Raw genomic sequence first — 26,554 nt, forward strand, 5'->3', positions numbered from 1 at the left:
AAATGATGCGGCAAGGCTAAAGTGTGGAGGTTTGAAGTGGGGATATTTGCAAGAATTCGAAATGGCAAAGATATGCCTGTTGGTCCCAGTACGTTTCCGAGCACAATTCAAAGTGTTGGTGCTGAAATTTAAAGCCCTAAACGGCCTTGGTCCTGTATACCTGAAGGACCATCTCCACCCCCATCGTTCAGCCCGGACACTGAGATCCAGCGCTGAGGGCCTTCTGGTGGTTCCCTCATTGCGAGAAGTGAGGTTACAGGGAACCAGACAGAGGGCCTTCTCGGTTGTGGCGCCCGCCCTGTGGAAGGCCCTCCCATCAGATGTCAAGGAAATAAGCAGCTATCTTATCTTTAAAAGACATCTGAAGGCAGCCCTGTTTAGGGAAGTTTTTAATATTTAATGCTGTATTGTTAATAATAATAATAATAATAATAATAATAATAATAATAATAATAATAAGTCCTCTCTCCGGTTGTGCAGCAGCAAATGGGTTCTTGTTTATTCATGTGTAAATAGGAAGATGTAATTGAAAGGAGTGACACCTTCCATACAAGCTGGGCAGATTAAACACAGAATGTGTTTTGTTTTCAGATGGCCAGAAGTTTTCAGATGGCCAGAAGTTTTCAGATGGCCAGAAGTAGAAGTTTTTTTAGGTTTTACAAATTATCAGCAGGACAAAAGGGCACCTCCTTTCCATTTAACTTGCTCGTTGCTAAATAAATTTGGGGGAATATTTAAGATTTTCAAGTGGTCAGGCTTCCCAGATGCTTTTATGTGTCTCGTCCATGTTCATTAATTTCAACAGGTTTCCTCTGAGTAATGGAGACACTGTTGGTTGCAGTTTAAAATAATAATAATAATTCAGTGTTAGCGTCTGGAAATCAGAATATTACAGCACAATAAGAAGCATTTCTGGGTTCAAAGCCCCCTCGACCAACCTGTCTGGAGTGGAGAGGTACTTCTGCTTCTGGAACTTCTTCTCCAGTCCCATAAGCTGCAGCTCCGTGAAGATGGTGCGGCTGCGGCGAGGCTTCTTCAAGCGGGGCGCCGACTGCTCCGCCTCCGACTCGCTGCTCCCATGGGTCTCGCTGGCCTGGGTCTCTGAGCAGGTGCTCCCCGGCGTTGGGTGTGGTGAGAGGACGCGGGAAGTGCCGGTGGCAGGGATGAAGTGGGAGACGGCCGAGGGCTGCCTGGTGATGACAGAGATGAGAGGATAGGCCCTCAGAGAAGTGGAGCCTGGGGAACAAGCATCAGAGAAGGAGAGGGGTTACACCACAGGTTAGGGCCTTTGCAGGAGAGGTTGAATCATTGTGGTTCAGAGCCGCCCAATCAGAGCAAGGGCGATTGGGCAGGAAGAGGGGACATCCTGAAGTTGCATGCATGAGCTATGTGCCTCCCACCCTAAGCCAGGCAGAAGCTTCACGGGTTTCAGGATGGAGGCGCCAGGCTGTAATACTGCAATGCTATAATTTATGAGGAACATTTAGGGGACTAGCCTAGTCTCCCATGTCCACTGGCTGACTACACGCCACTTCCGATTGCCTGTGATGGCCTGGGACTCAGGCTCAGACCCGGAACCAGAGGAGTCTCAGTCTGCACCAGATCCTTTGCCTCAGGCATCACCTGAACCAAGTCTGGGGCCTGATCCTGAAGAGTCCCAGTCTGCACAGGTTCCCCTGCAACAAACACCAGCTGGGCCAAGTCAGGGGCCTGAGCCTGCTCTGGCTCCAGATGCGGGGATGATCTTGTTGCCTCCAGCTGGGCCATCGCTTATAGCTGCTCCACTACTGGTTTGGTCAGGGGAGGCTGAGGTGGCCCCTGGGTCTAGTAACCCACCAACGTCTCCCGAGCTGCAGAGACTAAGGTCTGAGAGAAGGAGAGACCTGAGTACTCGCAGGAGGAGTGCTTGCCTTTGGGCAAAACAGGGAGGTGAGTCGCCAGGGGATCAGGACCGGCCATTCCCTGACAAAGATAAAAGACTGTCGGCTCCAACCCAGGTTGCGGAAGCAACATTGTTGTATGCCAGAGATCCTGTACCTGTCCTTGCCTTGTGTCCTGCCTTGGCCCTGTTGGACTGACTCCTTGGATTCTGGACCACATTTCATGAGTTACCCCCGGGCCCAGCACATTGCCCTATGCCTGTTTGGTTGAAAATAACTCTATGCTCAGCGGGACTTGCTGCCATATTGGCAAGGACAGCCTTGAGACTATTTGGCCCGTCAACCAGGCCAGCTTTTGACAGCCGCAAACGGAGCCCAAGGCTCAAAAGCTCAGCTTCTGTCCCAGCTTTGCACAAACATCTCTAACCCTCACCACTGTGTTTACTCATGGATGTGTGAGCTCCTTGCTTTGCTCAAATGTCCCCGAAAAGAAGTTCTATAAAAAGCGCCACCACCAGAACGCGTGAAAATTGGACGCATTATGCCAAGTCTCTCGAGCCAAGACTGAAGTGGCTGTCGCTCCTCCACCCTTCTTTGTGTGAAGGAGGAGACAGACATCTGCTCCTGACGTGCTCTTGTGCTGCTTCTGAAACTGGTGGGAGATCGTGTCAAGGTAAAGGGCCAGCTGGCCACGTCCTCCTGACCAGCCTGAGAACATCCCACTTCAGTCAGCAATGGCTGCAGTTCAACAGCAATGGAGACCCAGGACAAGTCTCCTTCCACTGCTCTTGAAATCCCGGCTGCACCCATGAACAGAAATCGGAAAGAAATAGCAATATATCTGCACCAATTCTGGTTATGTTCCTAAATGTGTATGTATTGAATCTTTTAAAAAGACCCACATTCCCAAGCTCCAAGGCTAGGACAACATTTCCGTGCTGGAGTCTCCTGCTTAGTTTGTTTGTGTGTTGATTCAGACACTTTGCCACTTTGCCCTCTTTCCTCTATGGTGAGGCATATTGCACTGCTATTTAAATTCTAATAATTATTTCTGAATTCACATCGCTACATATAAACCAGCATATGCAAATGTTATGTTCCTTCATTTGTCTTATTTTGGGACCAGGCATTTCCTTTTTCTTTTTTTTTTAAGCTGTGCTTAAACTGACCATCCTATTCAAAACAGGCTAAGAAAGCTACTTCCATGTTAGCTTTTCAAAGGTGTTGCAAAGACTTTCTGTTTTTATTTTATTTATTCCATTGCATTTCTATCCCACCTTTTTCTCCAAGGAGCTCAAGGCAGAATGCATAGTTCTCACACTCCTCACTTAATCCCTACAACAACCCTGTGAGGTAGGTTAGGCTGAGAGGTGGCAACTGGCCCAAGCTCACCCAGTGAACTTCATGGCCAAGTGGGGAATTGGAACCCGGGTCTCTCAGGTCCTAATCTGACACTCTAACCACTACACCACACTGATGTAGTGCAAGCCAGACAGGCATTTGGCTGTGATTGTGGTTTAATTTGCAGTTTTTATTTGGACACAATTATACTGCGATTTTTAAAATTGTATTTTTAAAAAAAGAATATTGTGAATTGCTTTGAGCTGATGGCTCAGCTGGTAGAGAGGAGGGCTGCAAGCTCCTGGCTCAGTTCTGGCTCAGCTTTGTTTAGGGAAAGGGTTGTGGCTGCACACAGTGAGCATAAGCTTTGCAGGTTCAAGTCCTGGCATCTCCAGACCCTAACCTTGGAGGTCCACTTGGTAGACCACTGGTCTGATTCAGCGCAGGACAGCTTCCTATTATTGTAAGCAGTTTGAACAGATAAATAGAAAATGAAAGCGTTCCACCCCTGAATGCTGCAAGCTCACACAAGCTTCCCACATTAAAAACAATCTTAAAAACGAAGACAAAACTCAAAAACTAAACAATCAGCAGAGACCAGCGGATAAGAGGTTGGCCGCAAACTCAAATGACACAAGTTCTATTCTGAGTTCTGACTCACTCCATGACCTTTCACAAGTCACTTTACATCTCCATCTCCATTTCATTTACTGACACCCCAATCTCTAAGAACAGTTACTTGGAAGGGAGCCCCATTGACTCTGAAAGCACTTTCCCTATGTGTCCCAGATATGGCGTTCTCAGCAGTGGCAGCAGCAACAACAACCCTTTAAGGTAGGCTTGCGCTACACTTCAGGGGGGAGAGGATGTCTTGCCAAAGGCTGCCTAGTAAGTCCATGGCTGGGTGAGATTTAAACTTGCAAATTGTTTATTTAATGCTGTTGGTGGTTGGAGCACTGGGCTGGGACATGATTTAGACCCCCACCCAGCCCTGAAGTGCACTGGGTGATCCTGGGCCAGTCATGAGCTTTAAGATGGTGGGGCCCAGTTTAGCCCAGCATCTTGTTTCCGTGGGAAGCCCACAAGCAGAACAACACTCTCCTCCCTTGTGCTCCCCAACAACTGATATGTCAGAGGCATACTGTGTCCGACAGAGGAAGCAATACATAGCCAACATGGCTAGTAACCATTGATGACCTTCCATGAATTTCTCTAATCCCCTTTTAAAGCCATTCAAGATGGTGGCCATTGCTACAAGTTGTGGCAATGACTCCAAGTGTTTAAGTATGGGCCTCGTGGAAGAAGAAAAAAAGGATCTCCTGTGTGAAAAAGCCTGTCCAGACATCTTTATGATCTAAATAATTCCTTACCTGGATGCAGCAAGGATCTCTAAAGCTCAGAAATGGAAGACAAGACAAGACCTGGACATTTTTTAGCGATACAAAACTATGCGGACTCTGGCTAGGGCGGGAAAAATAACTTGCAAATTCTGTGTTTCTAAAGGCAAAGAAGAGGCAAAACTTTCTTACACGTCAAACTCAGACATGCAAAACTCTCCCCATGCCAAATCGCAATGTGCTTTTCTTTTTTAATATGTTATTTATTTATGTATAAAATTATACACCGCTTATTGGTTAAAAAAGAGAAAAGAAAACCCTCAAAGTGGTTTACAAAAAAGAAAAAAAGAGAACAATAAAATTATCAGTGAGGTGAATTACTAGTAATTTAAGACTTTCCAAAAGTTAAAATAACAATAAACTAAAAACAGATGAAAACTCACATCCTATAGCACCTGAAATCTACTAATTTGCATGAACAATCTCTGCACTGCTCCTGCATTTTGTGGTTTTGTTTATGTTATTTCACATCTGTATCTTCGACCCTACATTAATTTAAAAGAATTCTCACAAAATAAGAGAAAAAGCCTGTCCTGAATCTTCCGACACTCAGTTTCATTGATGACCCTGGTGTCCTAGGATGATGAGCAAATGAGAAAAACATCTATCTATCCATGGCATGCATAATATTATATACTTCTATTGCATATGCACACTTCTTCTCTAAACTAAAAGACCCTGTGATCACTTTGACTGCCCTTTGCTGAACCTTTTCAGACTCCAAAGCAGGGGTCAGCAATCTTTTTCAGCCGTGGGCCGGTCCAGACCATGTGGTGGGCTGAACTATATTTTGAAAATAAATAAATAAACGAATTCCCGTGCCCCACAAATAACCCAGAGATGCATTTTAAATAAAAGGACACATTCTACTCATGTAAAAACGTGCTGATTCCCGGACCATCCGTGGGTCAGATTGAGAAGGCAGTTGGGCCGCATCCGGCCCCTGAACCTTAGTTTGCCTACCCCTGCTCTACGGTATCCTTGTGGTAGCCCTAACCCACCAAAATGCCTGGGTGGGAAGCCATGCAAAGCCCCTTGAGTCCCTTTGAAGATGGCCCAGTCCAGAATTTCAGAGAGAGACTTTCATTTTCTAGGCAGAAATGGTAAAAAAAAGACTTTCAAGTCTTTTGGAAAGCTCCCAAACCCCGCATGCTTCCCATCACACGAGGCTAAAGTCAGCCAAAAACATCTGTTGGGAAGCTCTGACCGAACTCCTCAAGCCCGCTGGACGTGACACAATTATCTATACGTGGCCTTCAAACAAGATCCCATTTCAAAAGTTTCAATTAAGATCCAATGCCTCAAAGGAATCCCTTTTTCTCCACGCCTGCCCGATCCCCGCGACATGGATCCACACGGCAGATGTTGTAATGGGGAGACAGAGACGAGCAGGAAAATGAAGCTTTAATTAATTGCGCTGTCTGAACACCCGCAATGGCAGGGCACTTTTTCCTCCCAGGCAAAAACAAAGAGACAAAAAAAACCCACACCTCCCTCCGAAACCTCAGCTAAATCTCTTAATGGAATAAAAGGGGGAAGGAAGGAAAGATTTATGGATCAGCTCCTTCTTGGCATGCAAGGCTCTGCTCGGAGGCAGAAATGTGATCTTTGCTGAAAACACCGTGTGGTGCAGAAAGGTAAATAAGAGGAGAAAATGAATGAACTTGAGACAGGAGGACTGTAAATCTGCCGGCTGCGGAGCGTCAAAACAGTGGGGGGAACTGAAGAGAGCTCCGTCTGCTTCTGGCTTGGCCTACGGCAGTGCTGAAGAGCAAAGGCCTGCGGAACTGACTGCCACTGACCATTCAGAACACATCCTGCTGCTGCCACCTTTGGCGCATGCGCATTCCTGGGCCCCCAACTAGTCCAAGGAAGGAACTGATAAAGGAAAGGGTTTGTGGGGAGAAAATACATTTTGATTAAGGATAGGGAAGCTTGTGCAGGGCCACATAGTCTTTAGGGTAATGTTATGGGGGCCACATGGGCAGGGCCAAAGGTAAAAGTGGGCAGGGCAACAAATGCATCGATTACTTTGGTACAGTAGCCTAGTTTCTGCACGCGCACATCCGCACACAGCCATCTCCATCCAGAGCTCAAGTAGACATTCCAGCCAGGGGAAAACACTCAAGAAAGGGATAGAATCATAGACTCTTAGAGTTGGATGGGACCCGAGGGTCATCTAGTCCAGCCCAGTCTTTTTTCCGATCTCAGCAAAAGCATCCATGGCAGATGGCCATCCAACCTCTGCTTAAAAACCTCCAAGGAAGGAGAGTCCACCACCTCCTGAGGGAGTCCGTTTCACTGTCAAAGGGCTCTTACTGTCAGAACGTTTTTCTGAATGTTCAGTCGCAATCTCCTTTCTTGTAACTTGAAGCCGTTGGTTCTACCCTCCAGAGCAGGAGTAAACAAGCTTGCTCCCTTCTCCACATGACAGCCCTTAAGGCAGGGATAGGCAACCTAAGGCCCGTGGGTCAGATGCGGCCCAATTGCCTTCTCAATCCGGCCCGCGGACGATCCAGGAATCAGTGTGTTTTTACATGAGTAGAATGTGTCCTTTTATTTAAAATGCATCTCTGGGTTATTTGTGGGGCATAGGAATTCATTCATTTTTGTTTTCAAAATACAGTCATACCTCATGTTACGTTTGCTTCATGTTACGTTCTTTCAGGTTACGTCCCGCGGCGACCTGGAAGTACCGGAAAGGGTTACTTCCAGGTTTTGTCACTCGCACATGCGCAGAAGCACAAAATGACGTCGTGCGCAGAAGCGGCGAATCGCAACCCGGGCATGTACAGACGCGCCACTGCAGGTTGCGCTCTTTTCATTTTTCGAACAGGTCTCTGGAATGGATCCCATTCACAACCAGAGGTACCACTGTATAGTCCAGCCCACCACATGGTCTGAGGGATAGTGGACAGGCCCCTGGCTGAAAAAGGTTGCTGACCCCTGCCTTAAGGTATTTGAAGATGGCTATCATATCTCCTCTCAGTCCCCTCTTTTACAGGGTAAACATACTCAGCTCCTTCAACCGTCCGTTTGTGACACACTGAGCCTGTGGACAAGCTGAACACATGGGGCCCAGGCTTGCCCCAGAAGATGCCTTTGCACCCATCCTTGGAAGAGAAACTGCAAATCAGAGGAGAGGGCAGAAACTATTTTGGGTCACTCCTTTGTGCTTCCAGCCTGCTGACGGCACGACTTTAAATTGCTCAGTTAAGCTGTCCGAATTATCATAATTTCACTTGACAATTATAGAGCCCCTTTAAAAAAAAATCAGAATAATTGATCAAGTGCTAACAATTAAGGGTGGGAGGAGCCAGTTCTGAGTACATTTTTTCCCCTCCAGGGTGCATTTTCAGCTTCTAGATATGGAACTGAACTTCTGGTCACTGCGGCTTCTAAGTCAGCTATCCAAGGGAAGAATTGCATGGCAAGAGTCGACCTGTCCTTCTGGTCTACAAATTGTCACCCGGATCTGCTCTTAGATCTGTTCAGCTTTCTCTTCATCGACAGAAAACCTCCACTGGCATCGGTGAGGAGCTCCTCCTCCTCCTAACTGCATCGTAAGAACTGTAACTAAGAACTTATTAATTTTATTTACTTCATAAAATTTATAAGCTGCTTAACCATTTAAAAAACCCCAAATGAACCTGAAAGCTGTTTACAAAAAAGATAAAACAATAAAGCTATCACTAAGAAAAATTAACAATCATAATGTAAAGCCTTTGAAAAATTAAAATAACAATAGACCAAAAATAATAAAAAACAGATTAAAACTTTCATCAACTTTCTAAATGTCTGGGTAGACTTGTCTAAACAAAGATGTTTTCAATAAGTGCCAAAATGAGTAGTACAGCCTGAGATTGAGATTGAGCTTGCTTTTTCTTCCTTTTCCTCCTTCCTTTTCCCCTGCGTGTCTTTTTGGGTTGCAAGTCTTTTATAAGCAGCTTGAAGAGCCTTTTTGGCTAAAGGGTGAAATAGATTTGCCCCTGTTCTTCAAATTCCATGATTCTCATTAATCTAAAACTTTCTCCCTCTGTTTGGTTCCTCTGCAATGAGTTGTATCAGAGTCCTCTCTTATTAGCCACCTCTCAACACGGCAGTATAATTCAGACATAATCACCGTAATTAATAAATTTGACTGAATTCAAAGCTCCCATGCCCGAAGGCCCTGGGAAGTTTTAGTAAAAACTAATCAGGGGGATAATTAACACTTTACGATGATGACACTTCTCCGCACTGCTGTTTACAACTTCAAGATAAATGCCCTGACAGTAACTAATTAGCTCCAAAAATATGTGACGACCTGCAAGCTTTGGAAATGCAAAAGGGTTTAATAAAGGCAACCCTGGAGACCTGCCCATAATCCTTTATGCAAAAGCAATTTATAACCCCGGTCTAACAAGTCCCCATCCAAACTCCACCCACAGCATGTAGGGTTCGTGCATCAGCCCTGGTGAGGGGCTCATCCTGCACAGATCCAAAGGCTCAGTGCAGCCCCCCAGGACTGCATCCTTGTTGCAATGCTCAGCTGACTTAATGTGCCTCCACCATTAGACCCGTACCAGCTTTGGTGACAAGCAAACTGGAACCATCAACAGCAAAGGCAGGCAGGTTGGTATCTGGATTCAATTTTGAGATGTTAAATAGGAACCCAGGAAGCCTCGTCATCACACAATCACACCATCCTCCCATCTAGCCCAGTACTCTCTACTCAGACTGGCAGCAGCTCTCCAGGGTGTGGGGTAAGAGTCTAACAGCCCTATGCAGAGATGCAGGGTATTGAATCTGATACCTCCTGCACAACAGCAGATGTTCTCGGCAGCAACTCCACAAACCATCCAGGAAAAAGGAGGCACCGGCTACGAGTTCAAATTCTACGCACACTTAATGAATTTCCAAGTAAACATGTGTGAGATCAGACTCTCCAACCCATCTCTGCATTCCAAGAGGCACTTTATTAACGCTGTGTGTTTGTGTGAACGCACACCTAAATATAAATCAATCAATCAGTCGTTGGCTTCCTGCTCTGTTAATTATCGCAACATCCATAAGCAAACATGAATTCCGGGCGGCTGACTCAGAGCTTACACAAAAGGCGCTTCAGGTTTCACAAGCCCACCCTTGTGGCCGGTGCCAAGAAAACGTTCGCTGCAAATGCCACTGCCTTTTTCCTGCTTCCAACGTGTAAAAACCATTTGATGAGTGACACAGAAGGATGGCGAGTGAAATTAATTGTTTGCAAACCAAGAACTGCTGTCCCTCTGAGATCGCCGACTTTCAGGAAATGCATTTGTCCTACAAGGAGATACACTTTCTCAGAGAAGTGCCAGAGAAGTGCAGGAAGCAAGCACAGATGGGGAAAGGGGGGAGAAGACTGATTCAGTTCACAGCTGAAGGCAAAACTGCTCAATTCACACTTAAATAATAAAAAAGTGGACTGAAACAACCATCCTTCGACATTCAAACTTCTCTGAATTTTGCAATGCAGTTCTCCAGAATACCAGGGTGTGCAAAATTGCACAGACTGGGACAAGGCTTCACAATCCCTGTATTAGTGACAATAACAAGCAAAACGCATTGCCTTAGGGAAATACTTTGCAAAATAGTTTATATTAGACAACAACTGCATACAAAAATGTCAGGGATTGAACCTGGGACCTTCTGTATGCAAAGCAGATGTTCTACCACTGAGGTACCTTCCCGAAGCACTATAAAAGAAAGAAAATGGGGTGTGAGGGGAGAACTAAAAACCAACTGTTAAATATAGTGGCCATGTGTCCTCCTTTACAGAGGACAGTTCTCTGCTTGAAGGACTGCCCAGTCCAGGTCCAGTTTAAAGATTAATAATAATAATTTATTATTTATACCACGCCCATCTGGCTGGGATTCCCCAGCCACTCTGGGCGGCTTCCAACAAAATATTAAAATACAGTGGTCTGTTAAACATTAAAAGCTTCCCTAAACAGGGCTGCCTTCAGATGTCTTCTAAAAGTTTAGTAGTTGTTGTTCTCTTTGACATCTGGTGGGTGTTCCACAGGGCGGGTGCCACCACCGAGAAGGCCCTCTGCCTGGTTCCCTGTAGCTTGGCTTCTCGCAGTGAGGAAACTGCCAGAAGGCCCTCAGCGCTGGACCTCAGTGTCCAGGTAGAACGATGGGGATGGAGACGCTCCTTCAGGTATACTGGGCTGAGGCTGTTTAGGGCTTAAAAGGTCAGCACCAACACTTTGAATTGTGCTTGGAAACATACTGGGAGCCAATGTAGATCTTTCAAGACCGGTGTTATGTGGTCTCAGCGGCCGCCCCCAGTCACCAGTCTAGCTGCCACATCTTAAAAGAACATAAGCAGGAAAGCAGTTTACTACCCAATCCCTCCTCCCAGGGAACTCTGGACATGGTAACTCTTTGGTGAAGCCATGGCCCAGTCCTGGGATGGCTCATTTGGTAGAGCATGAGACTCTTACTCTCAGAGTCATGGGTTTGAGCCCTACGTGGGGCAAAAGATTCCTGCATTGCAGGGAGCTGGACTTGAAGACCCTCACAGACCCTTCCAACTCTGCAATACTATTATACTGCTTTAGCTGTATAGTGAAGATGGGAGCATTAAGAGAATTCATAGTAAATTTCACTTTCCCCCAGTTGTGTTCATTTCTCATACGTTTGATTTAAAACCTTTTTTTTTTTTTTTTAGGAATCTAGAATTAGAAAGCATTCAGACACAAGCTTTCCAAGCGTAGTAAGGAAACTCGGCGGAGATTTCCAGTTTTGTTGGGACATTAACCAGTTCATCCATGAGAGCCGCAGTTAAAAGCCTCGAAAAGTCAGCCATTAAATTAGTTCACTTAGGAAGTTCAGGAGCCTAAAAAATGCTACCCTACTCACTGCAAGGTTGCCATCAAAATGTCAGCCAGTATTCCCACCCCTATTTAATTCAGATTCACCCTTTCCAGGGCAAACCCACTAAGTAAAAAGATCTTGTTGTCCATGACTTGCTGGCGATATCTCCACAGCCCAATGCAAAGTGATTCTCCGCCTCGAAGCACCCTTGAATGTCCCAAGCTGCGTTATTTTAATTCTTTGATCTCAGACCTGCCACAATAGGAAGAAGGCCCTTCTCTTCCCTCCGCACCCAGCTCTGGGGGACAAAAATAAACCCAGTGGCCCGTTTTGCAGAACAGCTGCACAAACAATGCAATTTAGAAGGATGCATAATGACACATGATGGAATTTTGGCCGGCCGGCCAAACCTTTGTTTTTGTCAATTAGCTCAGTCAAATCTCTCACGGCTGGGTAATGAGGAGGGAACGGTACACACACCACCACCATAAAATAAAAAGCATTGCTAACTGCTGAGCTTGCCAAGTCAGACGGGACAGGGACCCGGAGATGGCATCAAAGGGGCACACACCCTGCTCCTAACTAAGCCACAAGTTGGAGAGATTGACCTCCTGCCAAACTGTTTGCCTCTCGCTTCGGCACTTATCCTACCGCTCCTCTCGCAGTGGGACTTAAATTAGAGTCAATAATTTTTGGCTTGATTAACCAGTTGACTTTTAGCTTGATTCATCTGTAGCTGAAGGTAGGGGTGCGGGAGCCTCAGGCCAGTATGGCAATGCGGCCCTCTAAGCCCCTAAATCTGGCCCCCAGGACTCTCCCCAGACCATACCCCCTCGCTGGTTTAGCTTCACACCCCAACCAGTTTTGCCGAGACAGGATACGTCCTTGAACTCTGATTGCGACTCTTGTTTCATAGAATGGAGGGTCGGGAAGGGGGTGTGAGTGAGTTTAGAACCTAGCTTGCTGTACAAAGGTAAAATTTGCATGTGTTGCTCCTCCCACTTTTGCCTCTGGACCCACACACTGCTGGCATATGGCCCTAGGAAGGTTGCCCAGGAGGGAATCGGCCCTTGAGAAGATTCCTTGCCCTACCTAGCTTTTGAAGACATTCCCATGATCTCTTGACCCAAGTCTATTGTTTTAATTACTGCTTTAACAGGGCTGTTTTGTTACTACAGCATTTTAATTGTGCGTGTGAAATAATCTTATTTATTGATTTTCACAATAAAAACTTTACAAATTTTAACATAGACCGTAAATTATTTTATCGACTTCCCATCCTCCCCTTCCATAGTTTCCATATTTACCTTTGAATGCTGCATATTTCTCTATTCAATACATCCATTTAAACCCATTTATCTTGATAATTAATGCAGTGGCTCATATTTCAAGTCTTGCTGGTGTTTTCACCTTGCTACAGGATTTCTTTAAATATTCAATAAAAGGCCTCCAGTCCTCAAAGAATCTTTTTGTCATTTTGGTCTCTAATATTTGCTGTTTATCTTGCCAGTTCAGCATCATTTTCAAAAGCCATTCTTCCTTTGTTGGAACCTCACCTTTTTTCCATGGGTGTTTATATTTTATTCTTTGCGCCATTCGTTTTTTATGACTGTAACCCACTTAGAAGCCTATCCTGGCATGAAGAGGACTATAAACCAAATAATAGAAACTTATAAGAAATAAATAAGAATCCTGGCTAGAGAAGGTGTTCTGGGTTAACAGGGGTGGGCGTTGGATGTTTGGATCGCCCCAGTCATGCACCAGACTGGTTTCAGAATGGCCCAGTGCATAGCTGACAATTTCTGGCTTCTTCCACCTGCTAAAATAATATAAAGTCCTCAAGAGATCTAGGGCACGACGTGACTCAGTCGCAGAGGCAGCTGCCTCGAATCCCTTTCTGACTGGAGGAAGATTCAGAAATGCCAGCCAGCAAGCCCTAGAGAAGGTGTTATTCCAGGAAATATATTCCTCCTTCCCGTCAGTGCTCTGCTTTCATTTCAGGTTTGGCTGGACACTTCCCTCGCACACCTCCCTAGTTTATTTATTTATTGAGTTTGTATATCCAGAGATAAGGGTGGAGATCGGGCCCAATCAGGTCAGGGGTAGTGGAGCACAGTGGTTCGAGCAATGCTTTAAATATCTGTACAGTGGTACCTTGGGTTAAGTAGTTAATTCGTTCCGGAGGTCCGTTCTTAACCTGAAACTGTTCTTAACCTGAAGCACCACTTTAGCTAATGGGGCCTCCCGCTGCCGCTGCGCCACCAGAGCACAATTTCTGTTCTCATCCTGAGGTAAAGTTCTTAACCCGAGGTACTATTTCTGGGTTAGCGGAGTCTGTAATCTGAAGCGTATGTAACCTGAAACGTGTGTAACCTGAGGTACCACTGTACTTACGCTGCTTGCCAGCTAAAATCTTGTTGGCAGGCATTGGTGTTGGCCTTTAAAACCCTACGTCCAGGTGAGGTGAGCATCCCAGGCACTGGCAGTCAAGACATCTCATGGGCCTTGCTCCAAGAGTCATCATTTCCAGGAACTAAGTGGCCCTCGACCTGACGCCAGGCTTTAACTGTAATAAGCCCAGTGCTCTCCTATGCTTTCTCACCTGAGGTCCGCTGGGTCCTTATCTATTGCCACCTGTTTAGAATTCTATCTTAGCCTTAGCTGAACTGAATTAATAATTGAATCCAATGGCACTTACTTTTGAGTAGGCATGGCTATGACAGCTCCTCCAAGCATCCCTATTTTCCAGGAACTGTCCCAGATTTACAGAAACCATCCAGGTTTCTGATTTGATCCCACAACGTCCCGCTGTTCCTTAGGAGAAATGTTGGAGGGTATGGAGTTATGCGACCCCTCCAAGCCAAGGAGATAAATAACTATACAACCTTTAGGACGACATCAGAAGGCAGCCCTGTATGGGGAATTTTTTTTAATGTTTAATGTTTTATTATGGTTTTATATATGCTGGAAGCCACCCAGAGTGGCTGGGGCAACCCAGTTATATGGGCAAGTATAAATAATTATAATTATAATGGAACAAGAAGTCCCTATTTTCATTGGAGAAATGCTGGAGAGTATGCCATGATGGCAGCCAACTGAATAACTGATACAGGCCTACAGCCTTCAACATGGCTCAGAGTCATTCCCTGTGAGCTCAGTGTAAGTAGGCATGCACAGAATCACACTGTAATAAGTCTTCTGCTGACTGACAATCCTAATGATTATATCTTATGAGCTGCCAAGCAGGCAAGGCACCCTTGATCCAAAAGATATGATAGAAGTGGGGTAGGTAAATCATCACCAAGGTATTTGTTGCAATAGAGGAGAGGCAGTTCCACCCACTGTGGTGCAGTGATTAGGGAGTCAGACTAGGATTTAGGAGAGACCAAGGTTCAAATCTCCCACTGGGCCATAAAACAGCTCACTGGGTGGTAGGGAGACAGTCCCTGCCTCTCAGCCTAGCCCACCTCTCAGGGTTGTCATGGGGATTAAATGAGACGTAGGGAGACCCACGTAAGCCAACTTGAGCTCCTTGGAGGAAAAGATGGGCTAGCAATGCAAAAAAAGTAAATAAATTCTGAGCCAGAGAGATGGAGGAACTTGGCTCAAAGACAAGCAGCTCCACCTGGCCAGCTAAGGCAAGGGAGAGTTGACATGGAAGCCTGACGTTTAGATCCATTTTAAATGATTTGTGGACAGGGTGACTAAAGTTCCTTGCTTAGCAAGCTGCCCCCTGTGTACAAAACGAAGGCGGCAGTGCTTCCTGCCCATGGGCGCCACAAGATATTGGTCTGAGGATAGCCCAGCTGCCACCCTTTAAATAAATTTAAAAAGCATTTCTCTGAGGCTGCCATGCGTCCAGATTTTCCTAGACATTGCCAGGATTTCAAAGGAGGAATTGACGTCCAGGGGGGACGGGACAAGGCAGTCTTCCTAAAAGAAAGCTCAACGTTTGGGGTGTCCTGGTGTTTACTTTTTGAAATATGGCAACCCTAATTTCTCAGATGCAAGACAATAATGAACAAGAAGGCCTTGTTATCCTGTAGGCTGCTAGTCCCCATTCATTGACTGCATGGATTCCTTGCTCATTCTCAGTTGTGGTGATGAATCTGCTCCATGCACCACTAAACATTGGCTGAAGCAATGGAGGACCCAGCCACCCCTCAGTATCTCATAGGCCTTCCCTGGGAACATCTTCAGTGAGGGCAACTGCATAACGTCATTATATATTACTTATTAAATGTGAATACTGCCCTTTAGCCACATATCTCAGGGCAGTTCGCAACATAAACATACAATATACAGTGGTACCTTGGGTTAAGTACTTAATTCGTTCCGGAGGTCCGTACTTAACCTGAAACTGTTCTTAACCTGAAGCACCACTTTAGTTAATGGGGCCTCCTGCTGCCGCCGGAGCACGATTTCTGTTCTTATCCTGAAGCAAAGTTCTTAACCTGAAGCACTATTTCTGGGTTAGCGGAGTCTGTAACCTGAAGCGTATGTAACCCGAGGTACCACTGTAGAAGGAATTCATCGAATTCATGTTTATAAATATCATATTAGACTAAGGTCTGCTTAACGACAATAACAAGTCCCCCCTTTTTTTGTAATGCACCCAGGTTTTTTCCTGATTTGTTTTCTACATGAGTACTATTTCTTGTTTCTTCATCTTTTTTGTGTCTTATCTTACCCTGTGCACTTGTAATTTTGAACTTCTTTATTTTTCAATAAAGGTTATAAAATAGAAAAAGAAACCATACAATATACATAGAAGCAATATAATATACACTGCTTTGACCAAGTATAGGTTTGTTTGTTTTTTCCTTTTTGGAAACACTTGCCCTCCCAGCTCTGTTTATCCTTTCCAGGGTGTGTCCTACCATTAGGCAGGGTGAGGCAACTGCCTCAGATGGCAAGTGCTGCGTTGGGCGACAGCAGCAAGGGGTTGAAGGGCAGGGCTGTGGGATACCTGTCCTGCCCTGTGGCTCTAACTTGCCTGCTGCCCTCAGGTGTGGTGGAGAATGCTGTCCCGCCGCCAGTGCTGAAGCAAGAGTCAACAGCCAAGTAGACCAATTGGCTCCAGTGCATGGAACAAGGGGTGTGTGTGTGTTTGTGTGTGTGTGTGTGTGTGTGTGTGTGTCTGTGTGTGGAGGGGTGGGGCGGGATGACCTGCCTACCTCAAGCAACAATGTGATCTTGGGTTTTTAATGCTCATGAAAGCAGACATCCTTAAAGCGCTGTGATAAGTGTGTGTGGAGAAGGGAATTGAGAGGTGCAGCGGCAAGCCCTGCCTCTGAAACCCGTGCATTAGATTCCTCTTTCTGCACGTAGACATGGGCTTTCCTGAGAGAATGCAATGGAAGTCAAGCATCCATGTTGCAAGGAGCATCAATGTAGCATGCAAAGGAACATCAGTGCCTGCCAGAGATTTTCCCATTTCAGCAAGCCTTCTCAATGGAGATCTTTGTCCTGGGTGCTTTATACTGTTTTTGTAGTAGTAGTAATAGTAGTAGTAGTAGAATTGCCTTTACATATGCAATTGAACTAACTTTTTATATATGCAACTCTTTTATATTTGTTTTTATTATATTGAAAACCACCTTGGAATGCCTCATAAAAGTGATTCATAGATGAAATTAATAATAATAATAATAATAATAATAATAATAATAATAATAATAATAATAATAATAGTGATGGTGCATGGCTTGCAACTGTAATTCCAGCTGTGTCTACATGAATGTGTTGCTGTGCCCTAAGAATGTCTGAAACTGAACAGAGCTCTCATGACCACAAAGAGGCAGGAGGGTTTTTTTCCGGAGGGGGTCTAGTATTTTGAGTTTTTCAAAGTCTTGCTCCCCATTCTGTGCTTTTGAAACGAGTGAGCAGGCTGGTGCTCCTTCCCGCCTGCCTCCACATATTGATTTACGTACTTTACGGGTGCTTGAACAAAAGAGTTTGCAGTTGCTTCAGCCCGTGTGCAGATCCTCTTCAGCTAAATAATTTAATCAGGAGCTAAACAGCTTGTGGAGACAACGGCATGTCATTTCCAGGACTGCCCTGATGAGTTACTGAAATAGAAATGGTTTCTACACTGATCGATTGCATCATCCTATGTAATGTCAAATGCTTTCATTAATCATAAGCACTGCCTTCTTTATTACAGGTTTTCAAACAGAGGATTTGGAGGCACTTATAACACGGAGGCCCTTTTCTTAATCCCCCCCACACACCTCCTTGTCTCTCCAATTGCTCCAAGGATGCAATAGGCACAGCAAAACGGGTTTTTCCTAATTCTTGGTCAATTTCACAAGTTCAAAAGTTTTACATGAAATCAGCCATCGCTTAGTAAGTATTGGAGGGGAAAGGTGGGAATTAAGACACCAGAGGAACAGAAACATAATTACTTGTACATCTATTAATACAGTGGTACCTCAGGTTAAGTACTTAATTCCTTCTGGAGGTCCGTACTTAACCTGAAACTGTTCTTAACCTGAAGCACCACTTTAGCTAATGGGGCCTCCCGCTGCTGCTGCGCCGCCGGAGCATGATTTCTGTTCTCATCCTGAAGCAAAGTTCTTAACCTGAGGCAATATTTCTGGGTTAGTGGAGTCTGTAACCTGAAGCGTATGTAACCCGAGGTACCACTGCACTGCAATTTTTATATCTGTTTAGTGCAGTTGGTGTTCTTTTTCCACATTCGGTAACAATATTGCTTGACTGTTGGCATGTAGTGGTAATTAGTATTTGGGAGCTGGCAAGATGCGGTAATTGCTATTTGATGCTTTTGATACCTGACATTGAGTGCCGTTCAGTATTTAATGAAACGTCGGCATCAGGTTATGCCAGCACTCAGAAAGCACCTGAAATTCAGGCTTTGGGCAGTAACAATTTCACGATGGAAAGTTTTCATTATGCATGGAAAACAGGCACTCTACCACTGAGCGATGACCCTTCCCCGATACAAATTATGAACATTCTTACTGTGGACTTCACATGCCTCCTACATACAGCTCCTGCACTTCAGATGAAGACCCTATAAAGATGAATTCAAAACAAACGCTTGTCATAAGAACGGGTCACCACAGACACGCAATTGCTCTCACACACTGATTCCTCTAGACTGTCCAACCACACAGCCCATATCCAAACCCTGCCACATGATGCAAAAACTGGTTGCTCTTCTCCAGATGCTACATGGGATCTTGGCAGTTTAAACATTTTGTCATGATTTTAATGAAGATCCATAGACAACACAGCCATCCATGTCCTGAGTTGTGGAGCATTTCAAGAGAGTTTAGCAGGTTTCTTAACCAAACACCCTTCCTCAAAGACCTCTTCCACAGTGTTCTGAGCATAACTTGCAGTGCTGGCATGCCCAGGATCTAACCACAGTTCGTTTCTATAGATATTGTACAGCCTCCCCTTTAATAATCTAAAACACCAATAAATCTTTGAAGGAGATTGTCAGCAAAAAATGAAGTCTACGATTACGGAGCATCCACCTTGATTTGCTTGCACAAAGCTTTCGTGGAGATGAGATTGTATCTGGTCTTTGCCGTGCGTGTATTCTGATTTATTTGCAGGATATACAACAAAATGTATCCATCCCTAGTTGCTTGCGGGATGTTTAGACGTCTTCCCAGTAACCATCCCTCCGTTCCACACTTTCCCTGTCACTTTCCAAACCACAAAAGCACATTTCTTTTTTTAAAGTGGATTTGTTGCTGAAGGGTGGCAGAGTGTTTTGATCCACGTTAACTGCACAAACCTAAATTTCCTGTATGCCGTTGAATCTCTCCATCAAAATACTGAGGGTCTGCAGGTACCCTTATTTGAAAGCTGTTTTTTTTTTTACAGCTTTCAAATTAATCACAACACACACACACACACACACAGAGAGAGAGAGAGAGAGAGAGAGAGAGAGAGAGAGAGAGAGAGAGATTGAATCCTAACTTGGGTGATGTTAACTTCTAGACATGCACCCGATAATCCCATCCCAACCATGTTATTTTTAATAAGGTGTGCACCTTATTAAATTGGAATACACCTGCAAATTCTGTCCCAACTGGTTATATGTCCTTGGAAGATTAAGGGGAATGTCTTTCATGGACCCTTTTCCTGAACCAGCAGCTTTCATGCCTCAAGTGGTACAGTATCACTCTGAACAAAAGGGAGTAAAGTACAGATTTTTATTAAGGCCTATAGGTATGATCCCCACTGAACACTCCCAAGTCCCACTGATTGCCATAGACAAGATAAATATATCATTGAATAAGTTTGTTTGCTGGGAGATTAGACAATGTTGACTACTTACTGAACATTCATTCTGACATGTTTAGATGATGTTGTGTCAAGCATGTATAAGCCCACACGTTCAAGCACATTTTTCTTATCGCAAGATGTGCAATCTTTTGGGGAAGCAGGTTTGCTGCACAATCAGCTATCACTGAGTTTGCTGGCGTGTGATTCAATCCCACCCCAAAATAATGACCACCTGGGAGCACCCCTCACCAAAGAAACGACAGGTCAGAAATGCTGGCAAACTTTCAAGAAGAGATGTTGAAGAAATAATCAACTACAAACTGATGCAGGCATGTGACAAAGTGAACTCGAGAGTGGGAAAACGAGGAACAGAGAAAGTGAAATTAACAGATCTCGGCACCCCAGCATCACTCCTCACCTTCGCTAAAGAAGGAAGTCCAGGTGATCTATCCGGTATGTGGATTTCCAAATAAACAAGCATGGGACAGGATTTGGTTGAAACTTCATTTAGGATCCGAGGGTGGGGAAATTATTTCTCATACTGCATGGGATGGGATCTGACAGCACCAAGTTATCAGCACCTTTTAAAATAGACTTTTAAATGACTCACTCATACGGTTTTTCTTTCACTACAATTGTTCTAGTGTTTTCTGAAAGGGAAGAACCTAAGTCACACTTAACATCTGCTTGCGAGATTCCCTTACTCTTATGAGCCTATTCAACAGCTTTGATCAGTGGAACTGGCAGCGGTTACAGATGCCACTCAACACTCACTCCATACCTGCAAGAAATCTTTTTTTTTTTAGTACAACAACTTTGGGACTCCCTGCCTCTTGACTTCAGGCAGACATCTTCACTACACTCTTTTTTGGTTTTTAGCTTATCTGGTTTTTAGCTTATTGTTATTTTTCTGAAGATTTTAAAGGGTTGTTTTTTACTGAAAACTTTATTGTTTTATTATTTTTGTTATTTTGGAGGTCATATGACATTTAATTGAAATAAAATAAATCTGTGCTTGTTCCCCTGCCACAGTATAAATAAGGAAATGGTTGCATGGCTCCCACACAATGCTTAATCATCCCAAACCGCAGCTGTATACATTTTTATCCTTCTCTTGATTCCTTTGTGCTGAAAGCCCATAATCCTCATAACTGATGAGTCTTTTACCTTTGTGAAGAACGGTAAATAATAGGCAGGCATGTGCAAGATCAGATTAGCAACAAAACTGGAGAAGATTATAAGCCTTGATAAAAGGTGGAGGAGGAAGACGGGACAATTGCAGGGAGGGGACGAGATGCAAAACACCCATTCAAGCAACTTTGGGGAGTTATCTATTCAGGGTCACTGCACTGAGACTTGTGCATACTTATTAAGGTGCTAAATTTAGCACCAGAAAACCAGGAACAGGAGTGGAAAATAGGACAGGGTGTACAACAGGGAGCTGAGCTGCAGAAGCTGCTCCATTGCATTTGTCAGAGGAGACAGCAAGAAAAACCGAGAAGTTCCGTCAGGTTTTAGAAACAGAATATCACTCCCAGTCCATGCCTGCATGGCAAGACTTTTGGCTTTAAGGATCATGGTGTCTTGGAGGCCTGCCATGGCCCTCCTGTTGCAAAGCAGAAATTTCTTCATGTGCTCCTCTGCCTGGGGTCACGACCACACCACATGCTCAGAGCACATTTAAAACTTCCTCCAAAGACTCCAAGAAATGGAGTTCACTAAGGGTGACAGGAACTCCCTATGTGGGGGAGGAAAACTATAGATGATATTATTATTATTATTATTATTATTATTATTATTATTATTATTATTACCCCACCTTTCCCCCAGACCAGGACTCAAGGCAGCTTACAAAAATACAAAAAGATTAAGAAATGCAAAAGGTAATTGTTCAAAAATAATTTAATAGAATTAAAACCGCATGAAAAAGAAATCTATTAAAATTCAGGTCATGAAAAAGCACAGAACTATTAAAAAACAAAAACAAAACCCCACCTATTGTTTCCCAAAGGCCTGATGGAATGAGAGTCTTCACCTGCCAACAGAAGGAGGGAGCCAGCCTAGCTTCTCTCGGGAGGAAGTTCTGAAACCTGGGAGCAGCTACTGAGGAGGTCTAGAATTCTTTGAGGAAAGCCATGTCAATTTAAATGTGCATTAAATGTATGTCATGGGTAGCACCAGCATCTTATTTTGCAGGTGAACAGCAACTTAGGGTGGAAAGGCAAATGACGCAGGGTTGTCAAGGAAAATGGCGGCCTCATGTCTCCTTTAGCTTCTCTTCTCTTAATGCCTGGGTATTATGGTGGGGTATTATGCCTGGGTATTATCCATATGGTGTGTGATTATCCCACTGGGAACTTCTTCTTCCCATATGTGGCAATCAGTTGGGTGAGGGAGAGGCAGCATGATGGCATCACATCATAAGCTGAGTCTCCCCCCTCTCATTGGACATCCAATGAGGTTTTCAAATAGAGAGATGGCCATTTGTTGGGGATTCTTCAGCTGTGATTGCAGGGGGCTGGAGTAGATTACCCTTTGGGTCCCTTCCTCTATGATCCTATGAATCCCCACACCTGAATATTCACCACAGCAGACACTGAAGTGGGTCAAAATATGCCTGAGGATGCTCATGGGTGCTCAGTTTCATATGTTCCAATGACATCAATATACAGTATTGCATCTGCTTGAATGCAAGGTAGCCTTTCAGATGTCTAACCTGGATGGGGATAAGAGGGAGATAGTAGCCAGGTCCTTCAACACACAGTGAGGATCCGTGAATGCTATACAGTGGTATTCCAAGTGTTAGATGCATATTTTGCAGAGTGATTTTATTGTACAGAACCTTTCGGAATTTTGTCTGCATGACAATAAAGGTTTGGGATTGAACTGATATTATTACATCTGCCAAAGCTGCAATCCAGGGAAAGAGAAATCTGATTTGTCCTTCTAGCTGTTTGTTATCGGGCACATGATGGAGCTCCGGGGAGCAAATGTCTCTGTAGTCGGCCACCCAATCCTGGCTGAATGCATGACTGACAGGATGCGACCTCGCTGGACTCAGGTGTAAATGAGCCTGATAAAAGGTATTAGCCACAACATTGTGTTTGCTTTATTTAACAGGATTAATACAGCTGTTACGCTTCAGATAATAATAAGCTCTAGGTGGAAGGGGATCTCATGCTCCTCCACACTGTGATACAAGCACACTGTATCCATTCCCTCCCTCCTTTCCCACAGTTCCGCGCAGTCCCTCAGGAATGCCGTAACAGTATCCGTTCAATTAAAAGGGGAAAGGGGTCCGGCTAAATATTTCCCAGCAGAAACGGTTTCCACCCGGATTCTGAAGAGCGTCCCAGATCAAATTTAAAACCCAGCCAGATCTACCACGCTGGGACTCGGTTGACCTTGTCCACATGGAATCCCACATGGTGCTTGTGGGGTCATCCGTATAGAAACTGGGTGGTTTTATAATGCACCATAAATCTGCTTCCTCTCTGCATTTGACCCAGAGGTGACAAGCCTGGATGAGGCTCAGAAAAAATCAGCACTCGTGCTGTTATTGTACAACCTAAAAACCTTTTTTAGGTTTCTGCATTCCCCCACCTCTCGTAGATGATGCTGCCTGATACACAGAACATTAACCCTGTTAACTGCCCCTGGCCTCTTTAAATTAGAGGCATAAAAAGAGCCGTCTACCTGCAGGACTGAACCTAACCAACTTAGCAACTGATTCTATGGGGCGCTCACTCGGAAGCAAGGCCAAGCTGAATATACATAAGATTCCAGACTGATAGTCCATAAACCCAAAGAGGCATGACTTCTGCCAAATGCAGTAATTCCATGGAGATGCACCTTGTCATCAAGATCTAGGAAAGCATAGACATTTGCAGCCAACAGCAAGGTGGACAGTGGTAAGTCTGATGGTCCTGTTACTCAGATTCCACAGACAGTCACAGCTCTGAGGCATCTGGTCATTTACACCAACAATTTGCTTGTTTGCTTATTCTGAGCTAGCACACAGGGGGGCCAAGTGGGGCTCTAGAGCAGAGATAGGAACTTGTGGTCCCCCAGATGTGACTGGTGTGCAGTTTCCATCACCACTGCTTATTGACCATGATAGCTGGAGCTGCTGGAAGATGGAGTATGACAACATTCAGAATAGCTATGGGGCTCCCTTTGGGCAACTTCATTGTATTGCTTAATTATATTCACAAAACCAAAACAAATCATCTCATACTTCAGATATTCCTAATAACCATCCCACCAGTGTTCTTCTGATTTCAATACAAGATAAATGGCAACCAGTTGTTTTGAAAGATCTGTGTTGCCTGAGTTCTTCCTCTTCATAATTATAAGTTATGATTCGATACAATACCACAATGTCCCAGGCCTTCGTTAGCCAATAGTCAATAGACAGGGCCTTTGTGTTTCTCCAAGGTTTTGCAATCATGTTCTGATCACTTATTAAAATTACTCTCTCTCCTCCTAACCTGTTGCTTCACATGACATAGGAGCAGCCATTTAGATCATTCGAACGCACACCCAGTCCTAAACCACAGGCTATCAAGGTGAATAAATTTGATTGATCTGAAGGGAATAAATCCATGGATTTTGCCATCACAAGCTAGTGAACCTGGTGCCCTCCAGATGTTTTGGTCTAAAACAAATGAAAGCAGCCTTATACCAAGCCAGACCTTTGTTCCATCTAGTTCAATATTGTCTCTGCTGACTGGCAGTAGCTCTGCAGGATTTCAGACCAGGCTCCCTCCCAGTCCTACCTGGAGGTGCTGCTGGGACCTTCTGCATGCAGACCACTGAGCTATGGCCCTTCCCCTTCTCCAGGTGCTAGAATGCTACAAGCCATGACTACAGACGCCCACTTCACACCAGGTTGTAGCACATTTGGTACACATAAGGGCAAGACTTTGAGGGCAAGTGCCCAAGGCCCCATTCCCCAAAATGAGCTAGATGACCCCCCATATTCAAGGCTGGCTGGCTGACCACATCTTGAAGGATACACATTATCATCTAAAGAGCCACCACACCACACTATTGAATAGAATTACTGAACAGCGTAAGTGATTACGCAAAGGATGTGTTGGAAACATTTGGACTCTTTGCACACAGGGTAAGAGAATGGTGTTTACTCTCTGATGGTGAAGTTACTCCTACCACACGCCCTTGAAAGTCAGCCCCAATGGACACAATGGGACTTAGTGCTCAGGGTAAACCTGCCTAAGGTTGCTCTCTTGGAAGACTATGTTGCTGCTGTTGATCAAGGGCTGTGGAAAGAATTTCTGCAAAACACAGAAGTTTTCATCAGACATCAGACTCATTCAAGAAGTTTGAGATCAAACTCTCCCTCTTTTATTGTTGTCGTTCAATTTGAACCAGATACAGTACATTGAAATTGCAATGTGTGTTCCAATAAACACGAAAAACAAACAAACTCCCCACCTGTCTGCTAATAAAACTGAAGCATCGCCAGTCAATTTGTTCATTGCTGCAGTTTCTAAGGCTTTGATCAGCTATTCTATCGTGGCTGTAACTCTTGGAAATTTCCCCTGCCTAGGGAAAACAACTCTTGCCACTAATAAGAGATTCAAAAGCAGGCTTCAAAGAAAGGTTATTAGCATTATTAAGCGAAATGGCCATAGGATCCATCATAAGATTGACCTCTGAGGTCTGACCAATGACCTCTAGAGTTTGTTCCTAATGTTTTTGAATCATATTACAACTTCACCAAGATACAGAGAATCTGTGTTGACATTTTTCTCATATAATTTGATAAGAATATGGTTGTTGTTGTTGTGGTTTTTATTAAAAAAAAAACCTCTCAGATTATTAGATTCAGTGGGATTACTTCAACCCAGACCCCCAAATCCAGTTATTTTCTCTGATTTCTAACCCTTTTGGAAATGCAAGAGACATCCTCTCATATTCTCCTATGCAGCCTAGGCTTGCTTTGGCATGTTTTGCTATTCCATGGGTCCGGAAACTTGACTGCGTTTGTGTAAATCAAGATCAAGACACCAGAGTTTAAAATTAATGTTGAAATGCCTTTGCGTTCATACCAATCTCCTGTGCGAGATCCGAGTTGGAATTGAGAGAACTGGCCATCCAGGATCCCAGGGCTTTTAAGATTTCTACTCTTTCATAAAGGGGCTTGTGTTAGATTGCTCTGCTTCTTAGGCTTAAGTCTGCAGTCATCTTCTCTCATTCCAGTCTCAGTGGGACCGCCAAGAGGATTGAAGAAGACGTCTCTGACCCTCCCAACCAAGTGGCTCCGAGATGAAAAGGAGAGATGGTCGCCATGCCGGCCAACACAAATACTCGGAGATTTGACTCCCGATGTGAGAAAGGTCTGCCATGCTGCACAGCTGCAAAGATGAAGTGATTAATTATGAAGATTATTATTCCAAGCATTTTAGAAGCAGCCTTTGGTGTAATATCTGGGCAAACTTTACACGGTTTCAATTAAGGGCGGTCACGCCTGGGCAGAGTTACATGATGCCTTCTTCCTTCATCTTCTAGCTTTCAGAGACGGGAGGATATCTGAGTAAGCAGTTTAAACGCTGGAGCTGGGGAAATTATGCAGCTTTCTTTTCCTTCCCGTTGTTCTTAAATGGGAATATAAATTTTTAATTAAATAAGTCTTGCACTGCGCTAATTTTTACACTGCCATTTGGACTCTTCTCCTGCTTACGAAAACACTGGGAGCAGTGACTCAGGCCAAGGTTTAAATCAGCAACTGAGCTCTGGTTACAAAAAGTCTTATTAACATCACCCATATCTATATATCAGCCTCATCTGCAGATCAGTTTAAGGATCTTT

General features: G+C 44.4%; 1 protein-coding gene and 1 long non-coding RNA gene across 3 annotated transcripts in view; both read right to left on the reverse strand.

Moving 5' to 3' along the window:
* Positions 1-26,554, reverse strand: part of LOC309357718 — a 125,949-nt gene that overhangs the window by 12,348 nt on the left and 87,047 nt on the right. The window lies entirely within an intron of this gene.
* The window catches only part of BARX2 (BARX homeobox 2), a 39,972-nt gene that overhangs the window by 7,504 nt on the left and 5,914 nt on the right, over positions 1-26,554 (reverse strand). The window contains exons 2-3 of one of the 2 annotated variants that reach the window (XM_081890021.1): positions 25,795-26,100; positions 939-1,236 (exon numbers count right to left, since the gene is read on the reverse strand). In XM_081890021.1, the coding sequence (XP_081746147.1) occupies positions 939-1,236; positions 25,795-25,840 (344 nt within the window). In that variant the 5' untranslated portion in view covers positions 25,841-26,100. The remainder of the gene's footprint in view (positions 1-938; positions 1,237-25,794; positions 26,101-26,554) is intronic. The other variant, XM_081890020.1, reaches the window with a different exon arrangement.

The sequence above is a fragment of the Podarcis melisellensis genome, assembly GCF_964234715.1.
Source record: "Podarcis melisellensis genome assembly, chromosome: 15".
NCBI classification, from domain to species: Eukaryota; Metazoa; Chordata; class Lepidosauria; order Squamata; family Lacertidae; genus Podarcis; species Podarcis melisellensis.